Raw genomic sequence first — 27,867 nt, 5'->3', positions numbered from 1 at the left:
GAGAGAAGGGGCAGAGTATTTAACAGATTGGTGAGATAAGGAAACCTTCAGACCCATGATGGAATCTGGTGACCCGAGACATGGCTAAGTGGAGATCGCAAAAGGACACGTCGTCGGGCTAGTCGGTACTCACTTAATGAAACGATGTAGTTCAAGGGCAAAACCAGAAAAACAGACGCACAGAACACGTCATAGGCGCTGCTTCATCGAGCCCTACTTCATCGTTAATACAAGAACAAGTTCATACTAGAACTTCATCGAGCAATACATCATAAGTATTCGTTTCAATGCGCCAGACACATCAGCCCCGCCATGTAGATTGTGGGCGATGCGTCTGCGCATTGGAAGTAGTGCATATAGTGTAGCTCAATGCCTTTCGAAAAAAAATTGTTACTCAGTAGCGCCTGTGACGTGTTCTGTTCTTTGTGGTTGTGCCCTTGCGCTACATTATGTCACTAAACGTGAGATTGTTGGAAGAGGCCTCCCACCAGCAAAGCACGCAGTTAGTAGACTGACGACGGCAGTTTTTCAATCAAAGGTTCTGTGCAGGCTAGTTGGTTCATCATCGTGGACGTGTCCATCCACGATCGAGTACCAGTACATTGCTCGAGCTAGACAAAACCAGGATGCGGCACCGATTTGAAGGAGCACGTGCGATTGTCATCTTTTCTATTTTTGTTGCTTCCTTGTTTATTACTTACTTTTCGTGGGCATATATGGCGCATATTTTGCTTTCTGAATGTGGATAAAACAGTGGTTAGCTCGCTTATTTCCCTGTGCGCGCGTAATCGTGCTTCCTTGTTTGTGTCTCTCTATAGAGCTACGCAGCGCAACTTGCATTCACGGCCAATTTATTTAGAATAACGCCGAAACGCGACGAGCGTGGGTGACTTCTTTCGATTATAGTCTTACGCCAATATACGGGAGCAGAGCAGAGAACTTTCTCGCGCGCACACACTTCCGGTGCACATACCACGGCGGGCCTGCTGTACCGCCAGTGCCTGGGCGGCTCGGAGACGACCGAGGCGTCCGAGTCGTAGCCCGTGCGGCCTCCCCTGAGGCTGTTCTGCGACCCGTACGGGGTGTACACGAGGCTGTCGCCGGAGCCCCATATCCTGAGATCGGCCGCCGCCATGCCCTGGCCCAGCGACATGGTCTTCGAGTGCATGCCGCCGCGAGTGCGCGGCGGGGCGCGGATCACGGGCGCCATGCCGGGCATCAGGCCGCCCTGGTTCGCCATGTCCGTCGCCGACAGTGCCCTGCGAGGACGGGCACCCCGTCAACCCCAAGCCAGACAATGGATACAGAAGGAGATGTTGTAGCTTGGGGCGTGCGAATACTATCTTTTTTTTAGACCGAACTGAATACAAATCGAATAGTGCCAGAACCGAATCCCAACATTGAATCGAATACCGAATACTTTTTGAATTGTTTTCAATTAGTGAACAGCAGTTCTCACCATTAATATTTACAGAGAGAGAGAGACAAAAGAAAGGGGCAAGGCAGGGAGGTTAACCAGATGGGTAGATCCGGTTTGCTACCCTACTCTGGGGAGAGACGGGATGGGGTAGGTAAAGTGATAGCAAAGGAGAGACAAAGAAAGAAGGAAGCATAGACATACAGTCACAGCGAAATACTGTCACCGTATACCTTCACCACACAGCACAGTAGCACTTGTAGCACTATAAACATCTGTTCAGGCTACAGCCGCTTGTCCAATTCTGTTGCTCTTAAAAAGTGCAACAGTGCCCTCGTCGGCCTCCGCTGCGATGGTTTGTGATTTCGGCATTCTAAAATAATTTCCTCTGTTAGAGGTCTTTGGTCGAATCGCGCTATCGCAATTTTGAGCGATCGTCTCTGTAAACTGGAGCAAGGGCAGTCACAGAGAAGGTGTTGAAGGGTCTCCTCGCTACCACAGTCATCACACGAGGCGTCGTCGGCCCATCCTATTCGGAATGCATGCAAAGGACTTAGTGAAGGCCACTCCTAGCCACATTCGACAAAGCAGGGTGGCTTCGCGACTACAGAGGCCAGCTGGAATGCAAAGGCGTAGAGAGGAGTCGAAGTTGTGCAGACAGTTGTATTGAAATCTTTCTGTGCTCCACAAGGGGAACGTGATATCACGGGTGAGCACTCGAAGTTTTCTAGCGGTATCTGTCCTTGATAATGGTATCGGCTCCTCTTCGTCGCCTTGAAGAGCCAACCGAGCAGCGTTATCGGCGTGTTCGTTCCCTATGACACCGCCATGACTTGAAGCCACTGAAATGTCACGTGGTGTCATTTCTCAGTCAAGGTGTGGATTAGTTGTCTAATCTCAAATACCAGTTGTTCGTGTGGTCCACCCCGCAGGGCTGATAGCAAAGACTGCAGGTCTGCCTTCGAGTCACTGGATATTGACTAGTCACTGAATTCGAGTTCTGCCTTCGAGTCACTGAATATTGAATAGTCACTGTATTCGAGGTTGTTCATGGCTGACAAGACGAAGTGCAAGTTCCGCAGCCATCGGTGTCGATGGGTGACACGTCTTGAAACTGATGGTTGTGGCTTTCGCTGGGAAAACCACGGCTCCTGAGGAAAACTGGGGAGTTGCCGATCCATCAGTATAAATATGTACGTGGTCGGCGTACCTCTCGTGTAAAAGGAGCAGAGTTAGTTGTTTAAGGGCCGGGTGATGATAGCTCAGATTTTTTCCTGATTCCTGGCACGGTGAGGTGCACTGCAGGTCGAGTCAAACACCATGGAGGAATCGATGGCTTAGTTGCGGGGGCGAAGCCTGATGGAAGGCGAGTGTAATGAACCGAAATCGTAGCACAAAATGATGCCTGCGGCCTTTCTGACGGTAGTGTTGCCAGATGGTGGGAACGGGCACGGGCAACGTGCCTAACGTGCACTCTCAACACTTCCACCGCAATGTGTGTTTGTATGGGTTGGTCCCGGGCGATCGCAATAGTCGCTACTGTCGGTGTGCATTTTGGCAAACCAAGACAAACCCTGAGAGCCCGAGCTTAAATAGCCTGTAGAGCACGAAGATTTGTCTACCATTAATACTTACCATTAATATATAAAGATCTTCACATCTCGGTATCACAACGTTAGCGCGTTTCTATCGTTACATTGCACATTGTGAAGCGTTGTTCGCTAATGTCCAAATGGACCATCATGATCGAATAAGCATGTTATTAGTATACTCAGTATTCATTAGCGACTTCAAATGATAGCGGCTCATGTGGAAAAGTTTGGCTTACTGAGCGATGTAGCGTGCCCCACTATACGCAAACTTCTCGTGCTTTATGTTTACTATGGCCACCGGGAGGAAATTTGCCGCATTTTTGCTCCAATTTTATGCTTGATCGCACACAGCTGGCAATTTGAACTATTCAAAGATAATGATGTTTACGAATTGGAATGATTGAATACGATGAATGAATCGAATAGGGCAATATTAGATTCCTTATTCGAAAGTTTTCAACATTCGCACAACCGCATAGTTATAACATACTTGTGCTCTACAGTCACACTCACCTGGTGCCTCCAATAGAATTTAGAAGAATGAGACAACGAAATGGATAAACAGTGCCTGTAAAATAGCGCAGAAACATTTGACATAACACTAACCAGTTGCCTTTTTCTGTCCTATTTTATTTTTTGCTATAAACACCTTCCCTATCTCTTTACTATCTTTTGACGTATGGTTGACTTCCCTGCCTATCCTATCTCTCTCTCTCTCTCTGTTATCTTTTCGAGTTCATGGTCGTCACACAGATAGCCACCAGAGTATAGCTGCATTTTGTAAAGACGGCTGGGCTTAGCAACCACATCTGATTGCGCGGTGACCGCTTTTGCCTCAGTGCGAGCATTTGTTATCTTTGCTATCTTTTTCTCTTTTCTTTCATTTCCTTCCCTCTTACCCCTGCCCTAGTGTAGGGTAGCAAACCTTTGTGCAACCTAGTTAACCTACCTGCCTTTTCTTTTATCTTCTTTATCACCTTGTTTAGTTTATTTCTGTTATTTTTATTTTCGCCATAGCCGCGGGAGAGTCGGAGGCCTGCTGTATCGGGGACCCTTTTTGTTATATCATTGTTCCATGCAGTCGCTGCTACAACATATTCTGATCTTCTATACACTACATAAGTCACAGTATCAGGTACTGTACATTGCCCCACTGCAATCACTAAGGAGTTTGACCAGGGCGCCAAAGAGGTGCTGATAATACAGAAGAGTTTATCACCTTAATGTAGGCCAGGGGATGGATTCAGAATGCTTTCCAGTATTAACTTGTATAGTCACACGCGAACAGAGAAATAATTTTTTCCGGCAACCACTGCAACCCAATTCGATAAGGCTCATTGCCTTTAAAAGAAAATGTTAAAATCTAGTGACTGTAGGAAGAGATTCTTGATTTGGGCCGTCAATTCCTTAAAAAAATTGTTGAAATTGCAAAATTAAAGAAAAAAAAAACAAAAAGAACTTAGTCATCAAGTTTAAAGCTCTGTAGCTCATCAAATAAAGGAGGATATCACATTTCCGTTAGCTGCACCTAACAATACACCTGAAGAGCACAGAATAGGTGTATTGTACACCGCTCTCAAATGTACCACTAAATTATTAGTAGAATTTTTGCGAAACCCCCGTAAGCATTGTAACAGCTTCACGTAAGCTGTACGTTACCCGCCGTGGTTGCTCAGTTGCTATGGTGTTGGGCTGCTGAGCACGAGGTCGCGGGATCGAATCCCGGCCACGGCGGCCGCATTTCGATGGGGGCGAAATGCGAGAACACCCGTGTGCTTAGATTTAGGTGCACGTTAAAGAACCCCAGGTGGTCAAAATTTCCGGAGTCCTCCACTACGGCGTGCCTCATAATCAGAAAGTGGTTTTGGCACGTAAAACCCCAAATATTATTATTATTATTAAGCTGTACGTTTGTATATCGTAACTGACCGCTTTGGATGCTCTGATAGATCAAGTTTACAGAACTATGATATCTCTTTTGGTGCAGTTACGGATTCAGCTTTTTTAAGCTTACCAATTTTCAGCACTTCTCGTAAAAAAAAAAGAAGTACGCTCAATTCAAGATTATGCTTACTGGAGTCACTAGGCTTTAACATTTTTTATCAAATTCTACAAATTTCATTCAAATCAGATCAGTGGTTGTGTTAAAAAAGCGTTTTTGCGCTTTACGGGGAAACAAGAAACCAGGGAACGGGGAAACCAGAGTTGTCCCTTAGTTAAAGCTTCGCTCTTAAGAAGGTTTAGTGGTACATATATTATTGCATGAGTGCATATTTCAGAGCTGGCGCATAACAAGCACATAAATGTACACTTCGTCCCATGACAGCGCGTCTCACAAGGGTATACCATTTGAGAGAGAAGAGAGAGAGAGAGAGAGCAGTCCCGGCTACCCTTGAGGATATTGCTGCGTTCTTACCTTCGGAATGATGTGGTACGCCTGATCATGTCTTCGTCCCTGACAGGCTTGGAAACTTCTCTCAGACGTTCTGTCCTTTGAGCAACCTGGAAGGAGAGAGTATAATACAAGGTCGGGCAAAATATGGACATGGATAAGTTCATGTGCTTCAGCAATCTTAAATTCTCTATTGTCTTTATTTGTATAGTTCACCCTGCGGCATAAGTCGTGTAGCTGTAGGGCTTCATTGAGAACATTCTATTTGATGTGTAAAATAAGTGACATATATTAGTCGATAACTTGCCCCACAGCATAACACACGGAGTACGGGTTAGGGCTTGATGAAGAACTAGAAACTGTACCGGCGCAACATACTTCCGGAACAATGATTTGTGTTAATATCTTCCGCTGCTCTTATATATATATATATATATATATATATATATATATATATATATATATATATATATATATATATATATATATATATATATATATATATATATATATATATATATATATATATATATAACACTACAAATCGGTATTGCGAGCTTTCATTCAGACATGTAGTTAGTATTATTCGTACTAATGAATGCCATTTTATTTGATCCTGTATTTGAACAAGCCCATTCACCATTCTTACTTTCAGTGCTACCTTCACGATATACGAGACCTTTGCCATGATTTTGTCTTGACTATAATGATTTTTATAGCACGCTGCCATCTAGCATAGGAGTTAATCGAAAATTGAAATAAGATGCGAAACAAGAGTGCCAAAACAGAAAGGAGCACAGCACGCGCACGTTGGTAGTTGGCGCACATCAGGAGACTGGGCACATCGCTAAACATAGGAGCAATCTTTTCTTTCGTCCGTGCCGGCAAGCACCTTTATTTGGTGCTCGTAGTACTAACATCCAAGCTATAAAAGACAATAATCCGAGCGTCGGAAAGAAAGTACTATGCACTCTGATATGTACTTTGAAGACGTCGACAGAACGTCATTATGGGAGCCCGCGATGCGCCAACGAGTGCGCGAACGAAAACGCGCAGATCCACCGCGCAGATCCTTCGTTGCAATCAAGTCGGCAGAAGGATGAGCGTCACAGAAGAGAGGTCAACCGTTCTGCGTCCCGCCATGCCACCAGGCGCCGACGCAGGACCGACGAGGATGCATCCGCGTGTCTAGAAAAGCAGCCGTGCTTGCCGGGCGAAGCAAGCGCTGTGCGCACCTCTCCCGCGACGGTGGCACGTAATGAACTACGCTGGGCTCGGATCCAGAGATTCAAATCTGTGCGAGAAGCGACCTTTCATAACGCCCGGCTTGGACGCTTTCCAGCGGGAGCCTCACGAATGGTGTCGCTGCTGCGACAACGGCGGAGAATGCGCGAAGATATACCCGCGAAACAAGAAGAACATGAAATGATGAGAAAGGAGACATAAAATGAAGAATGAAAGGAGAAGTGCGTATGAAAGAGAAAGGCTAAGCAGAGGATTCGACAGAACGGTAAATAAAAATAAGAAGAAATATGAAGAAAAATAGTGAGACAACGCTATCGAAAAAAAAAAAAGAACAATACGCCCCATTACTGTCATATCGAATAAGCCTACATAATAAATGAGAACAGACGGCTTTTATATGGGACCTCCGTATGTTCATAACAGATTATTGTATATGGTGGTTATGGGGGACACATGGGTTTTTTAGTAGGAAAATAATCAGCTAAACAAAGGGGGTGGGGGTGGAGTACAATGCTAATTTCTTACATAAAATCGTTGCCCAGTTACGCCATAGCGATTTCCGCCATCGCGGGACAGACACCCCGGACAGACTGCAAACTACATGCATGAAAGTTGTGGCTGAAGTTCGTTCCCTCGGAACTAAACTGACAGGGCTGCGCATAAAATAAAGAAAGAAAATGCGGGCGAAAAAGGGATACGTACAACGAGCACTGGAGCCCACTTATAACAATATCTCAAAAAGTCAAACAGGTGTAATACACACGCATACCTTATCGTTAAAACAAGAAAATAAGAATGTTAAGGCCAGTCGATCGTTGTTGAAAATGACCGAAAGGCCCCAACCTTTCTTTTTTTTTTTTTTGCTTAACCAGGTTGTATATCTATTGTGCGTGTGCCACACGTGCTGGAAGTTCTCGTCGTACGCGTACCCCTTTCGGCCTCGCTTATACGCGGAGCCACGCGTGTCTGCATTTTCCATGCACATCTTGTATGTGCACCTTCTGGAGAAGAGAGACGAGGTCGTCCTTCGGAGTGGAGCCCGTGCGCAGAGGTCTCTGGGCCGCCTTGGCCTTCCCTTGGTCGGCGGCGAAGATGCCCTCGAGCTTGACCAGGTCGCCCATCCTGTTGACGTCCTCGACCAGGTCGGTGACGAGCGCCTGCACGTCCAGCGTGGCCGCTGCCCGGTGCCGGAGGTCCTCGCGCTCCCGGTCCACCCGCTCTTTCTCGCGCCTTAGCCGGTCGTACTGGGTCTTGAGCCGGCCGTGCGTGTCCTTCAGCTCCTCCAGATCGGTCTGAAGCTGCGCGCCAGGAGGAAAGATAGCAGTTTGAACCTGAAAGAAAATCTCGCGCTCCTGGAATACCGGTCGATCAGTTTTTAACGTTATCAATAAAACCCGACCCTTTCATCATAATCATCATAGTCGTATTGTATGTCCACTGCAGGACAAATACTTCGACCAGCGATCTTTCTTTCTCATATCCAGGTGACTAAGTGGCCAAGACAACCGTATTGTTTCAAAGATTCTAGGGTATGACTGCCCATTAGCGGTTATCTCTGGGACAGAGCAAGCGTGCTAGTTGGGCTTTTCTTAGTTGCTCATCAATAAGAGAAACTAAGCCGATAATGTAAACGACGGGCTACAGCTGTATGAACGACGTCTTGTGTGCGTTTGCTTCGTTTATTTATGCGATATTCGCAGGGTAAGTCTACGCCTTTACTGCCCATAGACATTTGTGGCGTTTCCGGGCCACCGAGTATTCAGCATGTCGCTTGTAATCCTCAAATGTAATGAATCCCCAGTTATGTACAAGAAAGTGCCATTCACCCTGGAGATGCCTCCGCGATTTACTTTGCATGTGACCTTTTTTTAAGTATGTGTCAAAAGGTCACCGCTGGATACATTGCGCCTACCTCGACGATGTCCTTGGAAACGTCGTCCTGGCCACACTCGACCTTCTTGCGCAGCTCCTGGATAGTTTTCTCCGCGGTTTCTCGCTCTGCTTCGCGCTGCGCCTCGGCGCTGAGCAGTCGCTGCCTGAGGTCGGTCAGCGCGGCCTGCGTGTCGCCGAGCACCTTCTGCAGGTCGGATCGCTCCTTCTCCCAAGCCAGCTCTAGCCGCGTCTTGGCGTACAGCTTGGCAGAGCCCCTGCTGGCCTCCAGGATGTTGCGTTCCTCGTACTGTCACGGGAAGAAGAGCAGGAACTTTAAGCTAGGAAAGGAAGGAAGCAAATCCTGGCCGTCCAGCGTGCCCGCGGCCGGGCCGGTGGGCTAGACCTGCCGGTCCCGACGTGGGACTAGCCGGGTGCGCGACGAGTTCGCGTCCTCGCCGGACCTACAATAAAGTTTATTCACTCACTCACTCACTCAGGCACGCTGATGGTTGTCGTGGCTTAGTGGTGGCGAATATGTCCGTTACCATTATTGCGAGTGAAGGAATGAGCGGAATGGGCCTGTCTTTAATCAGGCGCAGTAATGTGCATTACATCAATATCTGACAGCCTACGCCGTGGATGCGAGCTTGAAATCAATCTCATTGCATAAGTAAGTCTGGATACCAGCCCTATTTCCATCTCCGTTTATATCCTGGTTACGAATACTTGACCGACTTCATCGCATTCTTTTCAGTCGTTTCCACCTATCACCTTTCCATCTATACCTCGAACAAATACTACGAGAGTGGTTTCGATTTGGTACTTTCATCTTCATGCAGGCCACCACTTTCACCCTCATCCTCCACAGTTTCTTATATTTTTCCCTTTACTTTCATTCTCCTTTCCCAATACTGAGTAGCTAGTCAGAACTTCAATGCAGACCAACCTATCAGCCTTTTCCATCACAATTAAATTTTGTATATCTTCTCTTCCTTTGCTTGTAGTTACCATTGTTATCGCAAGCAGAGAATGTAGGCATAAAGTAAATGCCGCCTTTCACTGCGGCCACTTCTTTTCCCTTTTTTAACGATCGTAACCATATCTATGAATTAGTTCGGACAGTCAGGGAGCACTGAGTGCCTTTACAAAACATTACTCCCGGATCGTGTCCGCACTATACTCACCAGATAAATGGACAAGCACCCTACATTACAGGTTCTTCTGGAGTGGGTACTAGGTCAACAAGGGATAGAGGGCAATGAACGAGCTCATGACTAAGCTCGCGATCTCGTAACACTGAGCAACCCTATAAAGTGGCCTGAGCGATCTCGTAACACTGAGCAACCCCATAAAGTGACCTGAAACCTATTGACTCGGAATTGTCTGAGCTGAACATCGAAAATAACACTGTAATCGGCTCAAGGCGCAATCTAAAAAACAACACATTCATCTTACCATTCCCATCACAAACACATACTAGACAGGACGCTGTACTAATCCGCCAGGCGTGAACACATATACTACCCACCAATGCTATCCAACATCACATCGAACGGACGTGGCAAGTCAGTGTGTCAACTACACGACGAATATCTGACGCAATGTGCTTAGACCAATCAATTGAACGATGTATTTACCAAATGTATATTTCTAAATAAAAATTGAAAATTGAAATCACAACCACTGCATAATTATTGGAGATGCCCCAAAATAGCACCCCCCCCCCCCTATATTTAACTCGCTCAAACATACCACCCTCCCTTCCGTACACCTGGGAGAGATGGACCGCTCCACCCCAAGAGCTACTCCCTGCGCTGTGAGCAAAACGAGAACAAGATGAATGCGGGAGCCAATGTTTCGACAAGTGGACTTGTCTTTTTCAAGGCGACAAAAGACAAGTGCACTTGTCGAAATGTTGGCTCCCGCTCCCCTTTTTCTCGTTTTGCTCATCGTCTTGAATTTCAATCTCCCGCCTTCTCCCTGTTTTCCCTACGCTGTGGTCACTGCTAGTTGCTCGCATCAAACACATCAATGGGTCCGGACAAATGAATTCACCATGAGGGCCGGAGGCTCAGCCGGACTACAACAGTGACTATTCAGACGGAGAGTCCTTAAGAAATAAAGTTTCTCTATCCCACTCTTTTTCTGGATAACTAGTGGTGTAAGCTTGCTGGAATGTGAGTGCACCTACCTGATTAAGTTTTGACTTCAGATTAGAGAGCTGTATCTCCCAGGAACTCTTATCGGCTTCCATCTGAATACGCAACTTGCGGTTGTCCGTCAGCGACTCCTCCAACTGGTTCTTGAGGTCGTCAGCGTACGCCCGCAGCTCCTCAGCTTTCTTCTGCACCGAATCGAACTGAAAAGACGCATAATACTCGTTAGAACTCAACAAGAAGCTTCTTAAACGTTTCTGCAATTGCCAAAAATGAAGCGTTGCTTCCACGAAAACTGAAGTTCTTTTGCTGACGAAATGGCAAATATCGTCGCAGTAGATCACTTCAGTGCATATGACTGACATCTATAAACACGTGCGACCGGAAACATTCTCCGAAACTTTCCCTGCATTAGCCTAAAAGAGAGAGATAGATAAAAGAGATGAGAAAGGCAGGGAGGTTAGCCGGAAGACAAATATCCAGTTTGCTACCCCGCACTGGGGAAGGGTTAAGGGGAGGCAGAAAGATCTTAAAACGGAAATAATTAAGATGTATAAGGGCTCTGGCAGTAATACGCACACAAGGCTTCCTCGTAATACGCCGGTAACCACACGCATTAGTACCAAGATTACACAATAGCTGAAAAATCTAATAAGGACTAGTTGCGTAGGCATTTGGAAGTGAGCACATGCAATGGTGCAGTAGTCAATGAAGGCTTTCTCAAATTAATGAAAGAACGCAAGAATTTGTTAAAGAGTTAAAGGGCGCTTCAACATCCTTTGAAAACTAGAGTCGCCATCTGGAAGGCGCTGGTCAACCGGCTAGAGGGAATAAGCTTGGTACACACCCAGAATACTACTGCAGAGGTCAAGGATAAAAGCTACACATGCGAACACATAAAACACACTCTCAGTCAGCACGTAAGAGCCGTCAGGTTCGGAGTTATGCAAACGGTTGTCCTGTGTTGAAAGAAGACTAAAGAGAGACAACTAATCCGCTCAGACTGATAAAATGTTCTTCAAAAACTCTATTGTAGTTCATTTCACTTTAAGAGTTTGATTACTAGAAAAAGAAACGAAGGCCTAAGTTACATTTCTTGAATATCGTACCAAATCCCTTGCGCCGGTACGTCAGTGTGACGTCACAGATTTCAAAGTATCTTTTAATGCTTTCATGTATAGGCCTTTGTGGCTCAGTAAAATTTTCTTGACACTTGTTAAGTTCGTTCTATGTCTTTTTAGGATGCAATATAGTCAATCCTCGCCTAGATAAAATTGACTAGGCGTTATTAGACACCGCCAAAATACGTGACGTCATGGCGAGATGGCGTGGGAAGTTCGAAGTGCCGTCGCCACCAATGTTACGTTCTCGCGTTGTTGTCGTTGTTGTTTTTTTAGCTTTATTAAGTATCCACACACGGTAACATTGACTTTTGTTTTCATATTGATCAAAGATTAGTTTTGTACCCGACGACAATTTTCTGTGTAAGCACGAGGTCGCGGGATCGGATCCCGGCCACGGCGGCCGCATTTCGATGTGGGCTAAATGCGAAAGCACCTCTGTACGTAGATTTAGGTGCAAATTAAAGAGCCCCAGGTGGTCCGAATTTCCGGAGTCCCCCACATGGCGTGCCTCATAATCAGATCATGGTTTTGGCCCGTCAAACCCGATAATTAATTTTGTAACTTTCTGTGGCAGCACAACCAGAGCTACGCGCACGCGCTCGCACGTGCGGAGCTTCTGCTCTTGTGTTACTACGCCAAGTTCCGTTTATCGAACAAGGAAAACCAGACAAGGACTCTGGAAAGCCAGAAAACTAGGAACAGCAAGAAATGTAAATGATTTTGCTAATCAGGCTTTTTATATGATATAAAATAAATCCCGAATAAAATAAATGTAATTGGTAATTGGTACGGTTTGTTTAACGCTACGTAACTACCAGTTACTCACATTCACGAACAACATCCAGATGAACAGTAAAAAAATTAAAATAAAGTGTGCTTCGGCTTCGTAGCTTCTGCTGCACTGACACAGAAAGTTGTCGCCGGGTATGATGCAGCTCAATTTTTCTCTTTAGTGTCCCTTTAGGGTAAAAACCTTATGAGTATTCAAAAGCCCGTAGCATTTCGTTACACCAATTGGCTTCACGTGGGAACAGCACCTACTAGGCGTCCTGTTCGCGTGGCAAGACCAAGCATCGCGCATAAAGAGCATTCAATAGCCGCGCGCCCGTACCGCCTCTCTTCCTCTGGAGCGCTCCTTGCGCGCCGAGCTGGCACGCAGCTGCTCCATCTCTCGGGCGGCCTCGTCCAACTTCTCGCGGCACTGGTCCCTCTCGCGTGCCAGCGACGCCACCTGGGCCTGCAGGGCCTGCAGCTCGGCCCCCATGAAGTTGACGCGGCCCTCGAAGTCGGCCCTGAGCGCCGCCTGCTCCGCCTTGTGCACGTGGCCCGAGTGCTCGAGCCGGGCGCGCAGCTCCTGCTGCTGTTGCTGGGACAGCGGTTGATTCTGCGGGGGCATCGGCTGCTGCGGCGCGTCCGTCTTGGCGCCGCCCACGGTCAGCGTGCGAAGATGCCTCTCGGAACGTTCCAGCTCGGCCACCCTTTTCATTAACTCTTCGTTCTGCGCGGGTAAAGAGCAGATGGGGCAGACCATCCCACTTACGTGTAATTGCTCCTTAGACTCAGATTTAAAGGCATCGACGCCAAGGACCTCTTGGACATAACTTTCAGGTCAGCGTCGTGTTTTGCTTCAGTAAACACGAGCATGTCTGTTTTGTGTGCGTCCGTGTGTGTGTGGGTTGGTCGAAAGGGATAACCCTTAAATTGGTGGAGACACCCCATAAGTCAAATGAATAACTTGCATCGAAAATTTTGTACCAGTATTTCTTCAAGGGGCCCCCGAGATCCTTCCGTAATGGCCGTCAAAACAATGTGCTCTTCACTGCAGTAACACGTACTACGCGGCAAAGCAAGCTTTCAAGACTTAGCGCGAAGGACGCATGCTCTTTAGACTACTTTATTTTACTTATTCAGAATGACTACTCCTTTCCATAATTTTGCATATCATGCCATTTTCCAAACACTACCGAGGAATAACGCATGCGTGAAAACATAGCTACTACTGATGCAAAAATTAGGCAGGTTACGGCAGGTGCAAAACGTAATGGCACACTTTTTGATGCGGCGTTTAAGCAGTTCAAGTTTACGCCACACTGAAGTTGTCACAGTTGAGGAGGTCACTCAGCCATACGGAATAACAGTTCCGGGCACGACAAGTAATAGCTGCTGAATGACTACGAGCGGGCTAATGGTAATTTGTGACAAAAACTGCACGTGACTTATGGATCATGATTGGAGTGAATAGCTTAAGGGCATTGCGCACTTTAATGATCACAGTATGTGAACTAATAGGTGTTGAAGTGCTTATGCCTACTGAGATAGTCACATGGTAACGCCCGCTGGGCAAATTAACCCACGCAGCTGTGATCGCGTATTGTTTTTCATCACATCTGCCGTGTGATATCTTACGTCTCTTGGAAGCAAACGTGAACTAATTTATCGCGCAGACATACCTACGCACAGTAATGCAAAAGCTATCTCAACAACATGCTTTACTTATACGTTGTTTTCTCGCAGCTGACATCCATGTTGGGCATTTTAAGGTGGTCTTCACCACACAGAAATTTTCCGAAACTATGTAGTCGGCGCTCTGAAGGAAGACTTAAAATCGAGCGCGCTTGGGTTGCTCACCTTCCTCCGAAGCTTTTCTTTCTCCTCTCGAAAACACTTGTCCGTTTTCTTCAGCTCTTCAATGATGGCGTCTCTCTCGTTCAGATTCGCGCGCATCCGATTCCTCTCAGCCTCGATGTCTTTCAGGCGGGTCACTCTCGCCTCCAATTCCCGTATCAAATTCTAGAAAAACAAAAAAGAAATCGCGCAAGCAAAATCACCGTAAACTCGGTAAAAGTTAAACATTTCGTTCACTGGGGCTTTCCGCAGTCGCGGCCTGCCTCACTTCGACCCCACGATAGGTCAGGTAACGCGCACGGTGGCTTCAACGCTTTTGACAGTGAATCTACAAGGGTTGTCAAACAACATGAACAAGTGCTAATGCACTTCAAAACTAGACATGTGACTGACCTGGAACTCGGTCTTCTCCCGGGTGTACAGTTCCTGCCTGGCATTGAGCGACTCCTTGACGGAGCGCAGCTCGGCGCTGATGCGCTCGTGTTCCTTGCGCAGCTGCTTGAGCGCAGCGTCCAACTGGCCTTTCTCGAGAGTCAGGTTGTTCTTCATGGTGAGGAACTCCTCCTCGAGCACCTCGTAGCGCGTCGTCAGGTCGTCGTACTCTTCGCGCTCCTTGGCCGCATCCTTCTCCATCTGCTTGCGCTGCTCGGCATGCTCCTGTTCCACCTAGGAACGGTGGGATTCTGTAAAGTTCAGCTTGCGAACGCAGATTGCGGCGCTTCTTTCGCAGCACTTCATCCACTCCCGTATGAACGTATATATATTTATTAGTAATGTACTTATGTCCTTCTCTCTCCCTGTGCTATAAAAAACACCAAGAAATGCAAGCTTAAATTGCATCTTGCCTCTCCTACATGAACTTACTGTGGGAACTTCAAGGCTGAATTTTTATTCTGACGAAAACAACTATACGGGAGGTAGAAAAATTTGTATCTCAAGCTAACTCCATAGGGAAAAAAGAACGAAGTAGTTCCCGAAAGCTGTCTATTTTGGCAATAATTAAAATAATGTGATTGAATACCACAGTGGTTCGTAAAAACAATGTCGTGGCAAAGATAACCTAGCAACTGCTTTTACAATCCGACGGTTCGTGAGATTTTTTGGGGTGCGCCACCTTCTAAATGCGATGTGCTGCGGATCAAAGAAAGCGATGTCCACCATGGATGCCGTGGACCACCAAACTGTTACGTGCTGAGCACGTTACTTTCGTAGCATGTTTTAATGTTTATCGACCGCGGAGGGGAAAATTTCGGGCGTCACGTCCATAGCTTAAGCTGACCTTTTGGATTTGAGAATTGACTTCAGCCGACACCTGAACCGTGCCTCAACGATGGGCAGAGCTGGCCGATACAGGTCCTTGGTTTAATGTGCCTGCTTTAGACACGTCGATTCAGATCGCTCACCTCTTGCAGCTTGGCAGCGAGGCGCCGGTGCTCTCTCTCCAGTTGAACCACTCTGTTCTGGGCGGCGAGCACGTCCTCGGCCTTGGACTTCGACTCGAGCTCGTGCTCACGCTCCATGCGCTCGCGCTTGCGCAGCTCGGTGCGAAGCTTCTCCTCCAGGTCCTCCATCTTGTGCTGCCAGTCATCCCTCTCGCGCCGCTGGCTGTTGCTCAGCTGGCGAAGCTTGTCCGACACCGTCTTCAGTTCGTTCTCCTTCTGTGTGGGCGATAAAAATATCCAGATTGCGTGGGTGTGAGACGGGGTGTAGCCTTAAAAGAATGACGCCGGACTCAAGGCGCACTTTCGAAATGTTATGGTCAACAGCTGCCACTCAGAGCAGTTCAAGGCGCGTTGCGAGACCCGACAGCCATGCAGTTTCAACGCTGTTATACGTCTTACTCCTGAAGCAGCAGGCGTAGCTCGTTGCGGACAACAACAACCGACGAAGTGACAGGACACGCTTGGCGCCCAGCCTGTCCAACAACTCCTTGGATTGTCGTCGTCGGCAACGGTCTACCTCTGTACTGCTCGCATAAGTTTAAGAACACGCCCAAATAGCCACTTGAGTGAATTACTGTCGGAGTACTTTAGTACCAGCTGCCAATTGGCGCCTTTCAAAGCGCACGTCAGATGTGGCGGCCATCAAGTTTCCACACCGGAGATTAGTACAATCGAACAAGTTGCAGTGTGGCACAACACGATTGCAGATCGGTGAGCAGGCGTTAGCGCAGCTTGCATTCCAACCAAGACATAATAATTTGGTTATGTACAGGATGATCGTTTTTAAGTTTTATGGAATTTTTGAAAATCGCCTGGGGCAGATAGCATAATTCTTATCATTGAGTTGGATTCTTCGAAGAGGCGGACATCGGAAGCACGAGAAATCAGAACACATGTTCAGCTAATTAGCAAGAATTGACTAATTAACAGCTTTGTTAATTACTATATGGCACACATTGCAATTTCCAAATTGTGACCGGGGAGTTTGCAAAACACATCCACTTGAAATTAGTTTTGAGGATGAGACTAGTTTCGTGATAGTAGTTGCCGAAGTGTGGGACGAAATACATGGGCGTTCCAGTTATTTTTGTGGTTCAACGGATAAAAGAGCGTTTCGGTAAAAAAAAGTAAACGGAACAACAGTGAATTTTTACGGCGAGTTCGATGGCGCGAATCTCCAAACTGGTGACATTCTGGAAATTAATTCCAAGTGGATACGCCTGACAAACTCATCGGCTACAATTCGTAAATTGCAATACGCGCCGGAATGTAATTAATCAGGAAGTTAATGTTAGTTCATTTTTGTTAATTTATTATATATTGCTTAGAGCCTAGATTTCTCGTGCAATTAATGTCCACCTCTCTTAATCTAGCTCAAGGACTAGAATTATGTTATCTGTAACAGGTGATATTAAAAATTTCTAGAAGACTTGAAAATGATCGACCCGTATAGTGGATTTTCAACTTGCATGTAAGCACCCTGTCACTTAACTAATTTTGAAGCAAAGCAAGTGTTTGTCCTGCTTGATTATTAAACACATGTGTGGTGCGCAGCGTCGCAAAGAGAGCGACAGTACAAGGACAGGAAGAATAACTGCCTCCAACAATTCAGGTACTCGTAGGGTCAGTACCCTTCTTTACGATGCAGGGTAACAGATTTGTGCAGCTTATTCGTTTCTTATCATGAATTGCCGTCTGGTTAATATACTCGAGCCAGCAGGCTCAACGCATAAAAACAGACATGGAAAAAAAAACATTCTCGTGATTTGCGACAAAGCGTTTAATTACTTATAAAACATTCTGCTTTACAATATTCCCATTCGCTTCCTTCCACTCTACCGAGGACAAAATTTGGATCCAATTCCACACAGTTTTCACGTAGTCGCTTTTCCCGAAGTCAACTAGGATGACATGCAGAATGTGTAAGTATTGCATTACAAAAGAAAACGGCCGGTCGTGCCAATACCTTTTCTAACTTGTCAATCGTTTCGTTGAGACGATTCTTCATGGAAGTGTGCTCCTCTTGGAGGGTTTTGACTTCTGCCTGCAGAAACTCACGCACCTCCTTCAGGTTCTTCTCCAGTTTTTTCTCGTGCTCTTGCTTGAGCCTATTTTCCTAACGAAAAAAAAGAAAAAAAATTCGGCACAGACACTAAAGACCGTTTAGGTGTGGGAATGCGAAAGCATTATAGTCCCGTTGGTGAAATAACTTTTTCCGAGCTTTCCTCGTAAGCGCGAGCTCTCGCCTGCGTTCTAAGTGCGCTTCGGTAAGGCCAAATCAAAACGCGCCAGGCGTCTCAACGCCCTCCCTTGCCCGCGAGTACTTCATAAGCGTGACGTGCGCATTCACACACGTCATGTCAACCCGGTGGCCCAGATTCGATTCCCACCCAGGCCGAAATGTACCAAATTTGCATTTCAAAGTCATTAATTTACTTTGCTTTACGTCAATCTGAGCTTCCTTTCACGTGTTTTTACTCCTTGCGGCGTCGGCCATTTTCGATACCATCTTTCGGTCACGCCGATGGATTTTCGCGTAATGGGGCATTCTTTCTTGGCATTCCTTTAATGCTTTCGCATTAAAGGAATGTCAAAAAGGAAAGCAATATACACAGGAAATGCCACAAACAATTAGGTAAAAGTTTGCACGGCGGAGAAAACTTGGTGCGTTCACGTAATAAGACAGAGCTTCCATAAGTAGACGCAATATTATTGTCGTTCTGAAGCCAAATTCATAAAGCTTTTCGTCTCTAGGTATTATTTGCACTGGCCGGCAGCCTTGGCTAATTATATGTCTAGCATCAGACTTGGCTGAAATTTGCTCTTACAAAGAATTGTTGCCTGAGAGTTTTTTTTTTGTGTGTGTGTGAATATGTACACAAATATTTTGTTCACAAGTATAGTGTTCACAATTCAGCCAACGAAGACCTAACGTATTCTTCCATAAAAAAAGTAGGAAAATTTTTTTTATCACGATACTTGAGAACTACGCCCGGGAAATTCAGGAATATTGGAGGATATTATAGTGCTGCCATAGACGATGTGTGAAATATGACTAGTCATATACAATGGCCCATAACGTACAAGAGCTTGCATCAACTGTAGAAGAAAAAGTAACTCAAACAGTTCAATCAGGAATATAAAGGGAGCTCAAAATAATGCCTAGAAGTCAAATAAATAACCAAGTTCCGTTTGCCTTACCATAATTCGAGTAATCTTAACAGAACTGCGTTCAATACGCTATATTTCATCATGAGCATATACACTGGATGACCCAAGAACACTTACTACCCACTTTGAGGACATAAATTTTTATAATATGCTGCGTTTAATTAGTAGTCACCTTGTTAGACAGGGAAGGCATGTTGTTTACACGGCTCTCGCTAGCCATGGAGGCCTTTTGCACATGCTTGCGAGGAGACTTCATAGTCATAGATACATGGAAGTCTTAGAATGAGATAATAGTTTAAAGTGCACATCGGTGTTTCATGAATAGACTTCAACAAGTCCATGACTCTCTCGTGACAGAAAAGTTCAATGTACTTTTATAGTAATTAATTCGTTCGTTGTAACGGCAACGCCTTTTTTTTTCAGTGTCTGGTTCTTCCCTTCAAAGCCGAATGAATTGTTGACTTGCTGATCGATTGAATGGTTGTATGAGCGAGTGAATAACATATATAATGACTGAGTGACTGCGACACCGACCGCACACCTAAACACTCAGTACTGATTGCCCTGAAAATTATCTGTGTCCGTTTACGCCACGATATAGCTGAGAGCAACAAATTTCACAGGGCTCGAGACGCCAGCAAAAACTGTCAAAACGTCAAGTAACCGAAGTCTAAAACGCGGTTCAAGAGTGATGCTAAAGCTCTAGCTTCGGCACCGTTTACTTCAGCTGTGGTTTTAGTGCGTGCAGGCATTCAAGAAGCACTCCGTATATATAGCGAAATATGGGTTCTACAATGACGTCAAGCAAAAGTATCACGGCACACGTTCAGATCATGTTCCGTGAAACCCGGCAATGACAGCGCATATGGCTGCGTGTTCCGCGTAATCTTTACGCAAGTGCAACAGCACGATTGAGCCACAGAGAAGGCAAGAAAGGGCCTGCACGGAAAACAAAAACACACTAAAAAAAAGGAGAGAGAGAGAAAATCAAAATGGGTCATTGCGGCACCATGTGCTCGCTCCCGCAGAGAGATACACCGCTGTAGAACGAGCGGTCGCGCCCATTTCGAAGAATCATTGCGTCGCCGTCGGCTACAAACTTGAGGCGCTCCAAGAGATACGCTGGCTGCTAGCGTCTGCTCGGTCGAAGCGAAGACAAGCGGGACTCCCAAGACCTCGCCGTTTGAGAGGCAAGGTCTCTTTGCCTTTCAACTGCCAAGCCAACATCGCCACGTGTGTTCGCTTCACATAGAGTGGTATACTACGAATATGAATGTGCACACTATGGAAAAATGTACATGTATTACAGCGGGAGAACGTCGTCACAAGCCTGCAGTGGCAAATCTGGATGACCACGATTGTCTAATCAATGGCGGCGCTTCATGATGCATTTCTAATCGTTTTACATCTTCAGCGCAGGAATTCTAACACGAATTTGTGCGTCATGGTGACTAGTTCAGAGCCTAATAGGGATTCTGTGCTGCCTTGTGACGTCACGCCATGTCAACTTCGGCAGTTGCGAACATGCCATGCTTACAGCAGTTGCAAACATACGGCGGAGGCTCCACGCATCAAGTTGCGAACATATCATCAATCATTACACGTTGGCGCCTTCTGCATTGCAGTTAATGATGACAGATTGCGTACGCAGTATACACAAGACGAAAACACAGGTGAAATTTCGGTACCTGTACAACGGCAGGCACTGATGCCTGTGCAGGCGTTTCGAATACAGAGAACAAGCAACAACAGGCACGAGCCCAGATTTAAGTCACTCACTTTTTCTTGGAATTGTTTCTCCTTCTCGATCTCCTTCCGAGTCATAACGTCCAGCGTTTGCCTCATGTCTTCCAGCTTCCGCTTCAACTCCTCCCGTTCTTTGGTCCACACGATACCGGCTTGAACCGGCGATGTAGTTGACGCATTCCCTTCTTTGGATTTAGCTTCCTGCAACTGCACGGTAGGATGAAAATGACAGTCTGCCCTGAGTAAAACGGCGTGGCAGATTGTATAAATGATAGGTTTACTAGAGAAGTGGTGTAACAACTGAATTATACCACTCAAGAGCTCAGAAGAACAGCCAGCGTTGCTTCAAAATTACGATTTTTGTACTAATGCGACTAACCCTTTATTTTACGGCAGCGGTGCGTCTAAATGTTTGCCAGCTTCCATTCAAGCATTAACATCGCTGAAAGCTTTGCAGTTAAATGACCAACGCTGCACAACTTCCTTAGCGCTTTGGAACGACGCTTCAGAAGTTTTCAACACATTTATAACTTAATGTCCTTTATAATCCATTTTGTTTAAGGTAATCCTATGGCCTGAGCCATTGGATTACGACAGCCTAAAAAGTGAGAAGAAAGGCAAGCTCCCGTTCAGGAAAAAAAAAACTTTCTGAAAAACTGCCGGTGTCCATTTGGCCTAGACGTACCTCAACACGGAGATTGCTGCACTCTTTCTTGAGCTGCGTGTACCCGCTTTCTGTAGATTCTAGCTTCCCTTTGAGCAACTTGGCCTGAGTCTCGGCGCTTTGCAGAGCTTTCTTGCGCTTCTCAAGCTGCAAACAAGAACGAAAAGCAAATACATACGGAGAGTAGGGATTGTGACAAAAATATTGTTTCGTGTAGCCACAGCCTCGATAAACTTCAGAAAGCTTTTTGTTCTAAGACTAGGACGGGGCGCGTGAATCGGCTTTAGTCATTACGCTTGATTCAGAAAAGAATTACTTGCGAGTCACGACTGGCGCGATATTGATGGTTATACATGGATATTATAAATGGCAAGCAGTTATTTCGACAAGCCTATAGCCTCAAGCTGCAGTTAAACTCTTTTTTTTCTCTCGAATGCGATCAAGCACGAGACTATACATGCATTGCTAACTCGTATGCCCTGCGTCAATCCTGCCTTTAGGGCGCAGACTTTTGTAGGCGTGCAAAAACTAGATGCGCTTTTTTTTTGTTGTTCTGTGTGCAACATGCACCTTCGAGGGCTTCCGTTGTGATTTTCTGTAATGTGTAATATTCTCGGAGGACTCCGAGACCCATGAGGACGGAGGTACCACGCCTCCTGTGTAAGTTCCTGCAAGACGCACACTTGATATCGTTATAATGGAATTATAACGTGCTGTCGTTATCATTTTATAACCGCCAGTACACATATAACATGTGGTACGTAGATGGAAAGCTATTTTCCAGCGCAGAATCAGAGACAACTAAACAGATAAGACAGAGCGCTGACTATCAACTCATGTTTATAGAGGGATTGCGCAGAATATATGCAAGACGGAATGACACGGAAAAACTGTTCCGCCTTAAGCAGAATTCAGCAATACACACAAGATGATAATCAGCGCTTTGTCTTGTCTCTTCGCTTGTGTCCGTTTCTGCGCCGGAAATTAGCCCTACATATATCAAACCAACCAGCCCCACAGTACACCCTTACAAAGGTGGAGCAGTGCCGGCATCACCAGGCAAGGCTAGCTTGCCTCTGAGCGCACAACTAACTAACTAACTAACTAACTAACTAACTAACTAACTAACTAACTAACTAACTAACTAACTAACTAACTAACTAACTAACTAACTAACTAACCACTCACTCACTCACTCACTCACTCACTCACTCACTCACTCACTCACTCACTCACTCACTCACTCACTCACTCACTCACTCACTCACTCACTCACTCACTCACTCACTCACTCACTCCTTTTGATGGCGCCCTTCGCCTCACCTCTTCCTCTAGCTCCTTGCCCTTGGACTCGAGCAGCTTGACGCTGGCCGCGAGACTTTCGTTCAGCTTGGACATGACGCCCATTCGCTGCTCGAGCTCCTTGTATTTGTTCTGCTCCTGGGCGAGCTTCTGCTCGAGCTCCTTCTGCTTCTTGGCCGCGTTCTCTTCGATGACCTGCAGCGAGGCGACCTTCTCGATGACGTCGGCGGCGACAGCGGGGCCACCCACGGAACTCTTCATCATGCTCTCGAGCTGCTTCTTGAACGCGTCTGCTTTCTTCCGTTCCTTCTGCAGATCTTCCTGCTGCTTGTCCACCTTTTGCTTCAGGCACTCGAGCTCGGACGCCATCTTGGCCTCCTGTTGTTTTGTCTTGAGCTGCGCCTCCTCCAGCGATTTCTTGGCCGACTCGACCTCTTCGGCCATGCCTTCTTGCGTCACCTCCCGGCTCCTTAGCGTGACGTGCAGCTCACCTGAGACAAAAAAGAGAAGGCGACGTTAATGCAGCGAATCTTCCGCCGCATGATTTCAAGAGCGCTGTTGCTGTATGTCGTTCCTGAGTGCAACAACCTGTCTGACTTGTTCTTGTTTTGCTCTTTTGTCATGCTATTTCTCGGACCATCCAGACCATCGGCACCTTTACTAAGACTCATTGCATCTTACTGTCGGCACACGTCTCGCATCAAGCCTTTAACTTGAATTCGTTTCCTCTTGCTTTGACAGTATTTTGCATTTGTTCTGTTGACATTGTACCTCTCAGGCGCGATTTCCGGTAGTATGCAGTTATCTTTGACGCCCATTTTCGTTTAGTGAGACAGTTCTCGCACTAGGGTTACGCATTGTTATTCTTCATAGCATAATGCTTTTATTTTTTCGCAGAGGCAGCTGCACGGGGAAAATTTTGGAGAGTTTTTGACGCCAAGAGCGCTTGGACGTGCGAAACACACATTGCCTGGTACAGCATATAAAACATGAATTTAAGCCTGTGAAGCCCGAGATATAGTAGACTACTTGAAACCACTAGGCAATTGTAATTGATTAGAACAAGAAGAAAGGGAAGACATTATGAGATTATGAGCTAAAAATGTTTCAGCCTTGGTTCAATCTTTCCCGTCAATTCACCATAACTTTCTTCAAGGTGTTAACTGCTATGAGAGTTATTGTTTCTATCGTTGTAAGGAGAACCGTTTAAAAATCTCAACTATATTACTGAATACATTGGTAGCAACTTGAGAGCGCAAGAAAACACACTTACATACATGCATGCACCCACACACTCGAACATTCAAGGAAGGACCCCTCGTTCACACTGGTGCTGAATATGAGTAAGGAAAAATAAACGAGACGATGACTTGTACTTAATGCAACTCATCTTAAGAAAAAGCGACAACTTCCACAGCTCTCCTGCTAGTAAAAAGATCCATAAATGTAATTAAAGATATTTATATATTTTAACGTCAAGCATTTTACAACAAACACTTTCTTTATTGTATATATTATTCGCCCTTTCAACGATCTAGTCACTTCATTTTGCATATCTTGATATCAGACTTCTGAACACATCTTTACTGCCATGTGCCTTGCTTTTTAACTACAAAACATACTTTTGCCTTTTTTCGTTCTCCTCACACGACCGCAAGAGTTAAAAGACCTTAAATACGTGTGGCACCCTTCAAAATATTTACTCCTGAAGTGTAAAGAGAAAATCTACATAGCATTTTTCTCTTCGATATTTCCCGGCCTTTGCGTTATTGCATGTCAGACTGAAAAATTACACTCTCTAAATGCCATTTATATTTATCAGTCGCTGTCACCCGTCACCCTTCTTTCTCTTATTAAACGCCGGTAATGAGATTTTCAGACACTTAATTAGGTTGCAGTGATTGATAGCCTCCAGAAAGCGAGATATTAAATTAGATTCTCAAAGAAGGCACACCACCTATCGGAAAGAAGCGCATATACTGGTTTTAATTAAAAAAAAAGAAAACATAGAACAGCTATTGTCTTTTTATTGCGCTCTAGTTATCATGTTCAAAGACAGGCGTAGAAAAGTTATGCTTAATCGGGTATGTTGAACGAGTAGTTGAGCGAGCTTCGAATCCTCAAGCATGCTCTTCCGGGCACAGCCTGGAAGAGCAGCGTTTTGTTCTGAAAGAGAATGTTTCCTTTCTGTGAAACTTCTTGTAGCTTGCGGATTTCTGCAGAAATTGTTTAACTCGAAGCTTTCTTTGCGAACCCTCCCGGACTTTCCTGACCGTGGCTGCTGGATGCGGCTGCGGTCTTGCCGACTAGCTCACACTTAAAAGAAAGAAAAAAAAAGAAAAAAAGAGAAAAAAAGGATTACGTGCCCGATGGTGGGATTGAACCTCAGTCCCCTAGCAGAGCGGCCCGGTGCTCCAGTCATAAGGCCACAATTGTTTTTTTTTTGTCCATGTAACTACACCACAGTGAAACAAATGTACAGTCAACCACAAAAGTTTACGGATCACGGGATCTCAGAAAACATTCACTTTTCGAGCAGTCTGCAACAGTAGCCAGTAAAACCAAACATCAAAACGTCGATCACATGTACATGTGGAGGATGTAAATGCGAATATTGTGCTGCGTTGAGAAGCTCCGCAGATATTGAGCATTCTCTCAGATATCGTTTTCCGTAAATTTATATGGCCAAGTGCGCACGACTCTAGCCGAGCCTGAGCCCTTCCTACAGGTTTTCTCAATATTCCTTCGCAGGGCCAGGCTGTAGGGCAGAGAGCCATGGTGCCCTGGAATGAGGAGGCCACCAAGGAGGTTTTGGAGGCGCTATACTCACCTTGAGCAACACGAGCCTGGACGTCACAATAAAGTTTATTCCATTCCATTACTTTACACTCGTTTGTACGAGGCTCAATTGGGCGTATGCTTCTATAGTGCCAAAGCCAACTAGCTCTTTGTGATGACCGCCGCGTGTGTCACATTGCATAGCACGGGTGCGCGAGAGCACGTGCCTGCTTGCCAGTTTACGCCGAAAGAAGCAGGAATGAAGTGAGCAAATATATAGCATTTGATTAACTGCTTGACGAAAGATTCGCTTCACATATAGATTCCCAGATGTGCCTTGGACCTGCATATTTTTTTCACTTGTTTTGCAGCATGTTTTAGTTCAAGGCTAGTCAAGCTGTCTCTAATGCATCTTTTTTTTTTCCTCGTTCCAACCACTTACGTGAAAATCCACGTATGTGGTAAATAAAATGAACTCAAACTCAAACTCAGGTCCTGCCATGTTTGAAACTGTTCCTGGTTTGCAGTGTAGCTCGCATGTCATTTTAAAATTCAGTTGCGTCTCTTCAGTCATTTTTTTTTCATTTTAAACCTTAAAGAGACACTAAAGGGAGCAATTATTTGATCTCTATTAAAAAATACCACACTACAAAAAGAAACCAGGCATTATTCTTACCACGAGGACTGGGTTGATAAGGCAAAAAAGACGCGAGAACAAAAGACCGGTTGGCCAACTCCATCTTCAAGTTCCAGTCCCAGTTCACCGTGATGTCACGGGTTTTGACGGCGTCTTTTCGGGTTTAGTTAAATTTAGCGAGGTAGAAAGTTAGCAAGTTAAGGCTTAAGCTTTAAACAATATTTGAAATCTGTGACGTAGCGCTGACCTACAGGCACTGGGATTTCAGCTTTAAAACTTGCATTTTGGCCTTCCCTTTCTGTTCTAATAATAAAGCTATTAGGAGAAATGCAGCGGCAAATTGAGTTTTGAAAGAACCCTTTATCAGTCCACGAAATGTCTCTCTTTGAGTATCTTCAACCAAAATCTGCGCGCGTCCTGCGCAGCTTGTGTGCCGTGTACGAAAATACCGCGAGAAAAAGAGAGAAAAAAAAACCGGCCGACGCTCACTGATCTCGTCCTCCAGGTCCCTGATGATGTCCTTCAGCTCCCCTCGAGTGGCCGTCTCCCTGACGGCTCGTGGCGGCCTCTTCTTGTAGTTGAGCGCGTCCTTGAGCTTCTTGAACTCGCGGTTCACGCGGCTGTTCTCCACCTCCAGCTGGACGATCTTGGTCTGCAGCGCTGACATCTCTTCCTCCTTGGCGCGAACTTTCTTCTTCAGGCCGGCGATCAGGTCGTTCTCGATGTCGCTCGGCTTCTCCTTCTTCGGCGCGTACTCCTGGATCACCACAGCGGACGGCGCTGCTCCTGCTGCAACCTGCGTGAAACGAAAAGTAAGAAAGGCGTTAAGGTAAGTTTTTTTTTTAGTCTTCCTCTGAAAGGGCGAAAAATCACGGGCGCAATTCAGCCACGTCGAAAAACATTCGAGCAGTTCTTCCAACCTTCTCCACAACACGTGGTCACGAGGTATAGAACGTTACCTCATGGCCGCTCAATGAAAACGCACACGGTGTGCCTTTAGTGCGCCTTTTCATCGATCGCCCATGCCTGAACATTCTACCTTCGTGATATTTATTATGTTGTGGAGGAGGTCTAAAGGACTTGCAGCGACCATGGTTATGTCATTACGGGCTCAAATTTTATGCGGCCGACGGCCGTATAGTTTCGCGAGAGTTCTGTAGCGACACCTTCCCTCTCGAAGCTGCGCCGCAGTGCTCGAGCAAGCTGTATACTTCAGAAGAACTTGATCAGGAGAAATTAGTATCTAGCTTTGCTGTATATTATTCCGCTTGGTGCGAAGTAAGTAACAGGAAACACAGAAGTAGGGTACACGGACAAACGCTCGTTTACCAGTACTCTGTCTCAGCTTTATGTTCCTTACGTAGCATTAATCAGAATAGTGCTCGAGCAAGGGGCACCTGAGAAAACGCAACCGGGTCGCGGCTATGTTAGCTGACATCACGAAATGAAGAATCTATTTTTCAGCCTGTTTTCTTCCTTTCTTTCTTGACCGTGCACAAATAAAAGGGGCGCGACGCCTCGTCGTCTATTGGCCCGAGCTTCGTAACTGTTTTCATAGGACTTGGGTTAGCTCCTTCCCCTCACGAAGTATGTTTGATTCCTGCAACAAACTCTGCATGTGTAAAGAATTTCAACACCCAGCATCAGTAGGTCTTGCGTTACATCCCGAACTTCCGCAACGCGACAACGAAAGCCGGAATCTGA

General features: G+C 45.9%; 1 protein-coding gene across 1 annotated transcript in view; it reads right to left on the bottom strand.

Annotated features, from left to right (window-relative positions):
• LOC142579378 (uncharacterized) overlaps nucleotides 1–27,867 on the bottom strand; it is a 46,222-nt gene that overhangs the window by 5,866 nt on the left and 12,489 nt on the right. Inside the window, exons 5-18 of the mRNA XM_075689497.1 lie at nucleotides 26,653–26,959; nucleotides 22,770–23,239; nucleotides 21,468–21,593; nucleotides 20,816–20,989; nucleotides 17,832–17,981; nucleotides 15,827–16,081; nucleotides 14,817–15,089; nucleotides 14,427–14,588; nucleotides 12,910–13,296; nucleotides 10,710–10,877; nucleotides 8,559–8,825; nucleotides 7,645–7,944; nucleotides 5,426–5,511; nucleotides 974–1,259 (exon numbers count right to left, since the gene is read on the bottom strand). Of these exons, the coding sequence (XP_075545612.1) occupies nucleotides 974–1,259; nucleotides 5,426–5,511; nucleotides 7,645–7,944; nucleotides 8,559–8,825; nucleotides 10,710–10,877; nucleotides 12,910–13,296; nucleotides 14,427–14,588; nucleotides 14,817–15,089; nucleotides 15,827–16,081; nucleotides 17,832–17,981; nucleotides 20,816–20,989; nucleotides 21,468–21,593; nucleotides 22,770–23,239; nucleotides 26,653–26,959 (3,411 nt within the window). The remainder of the gene's footprint in view (nucleotides 1–973; nucleotides 1,260–5,425; nucleotides 5,512–7,644; nucleotides 7,945–8,558; nucleotides 8,826–10,709; nucleotides 10,878–12,909; nucleotides 13,297–14,426; nucleotides 14,589–14,816; nucleotides 15,090–15,826; nucleotides 16,082–17,831; nucleotides 17,982–20,815; nucleotides 20,990–21,467; nucleotides 21,594–22,769; nucleotides 23,240–26,652; nucleotides 26,960–27,867) is intronic.

This window comes from Dermacentor variabilis, chromosome 4 (genome assembly GCF_050947875.1).
Source record: "Dermacentor variabilis isolate Ectoservices chromosome 4, ASM5094787v1, whole genome shotgun sequence".
NCBI lineage: Eukaryota > Metazoa > Arthropoda > Arachnida > Ixodida > Ixodidae > Dermacentor > Dermacentor variabilis.
The sequence above is the reverse complement of the archived record's forward strand: the minus strand, read 5'-3'. Positions and strand labels throughout refer to the sequence as shown.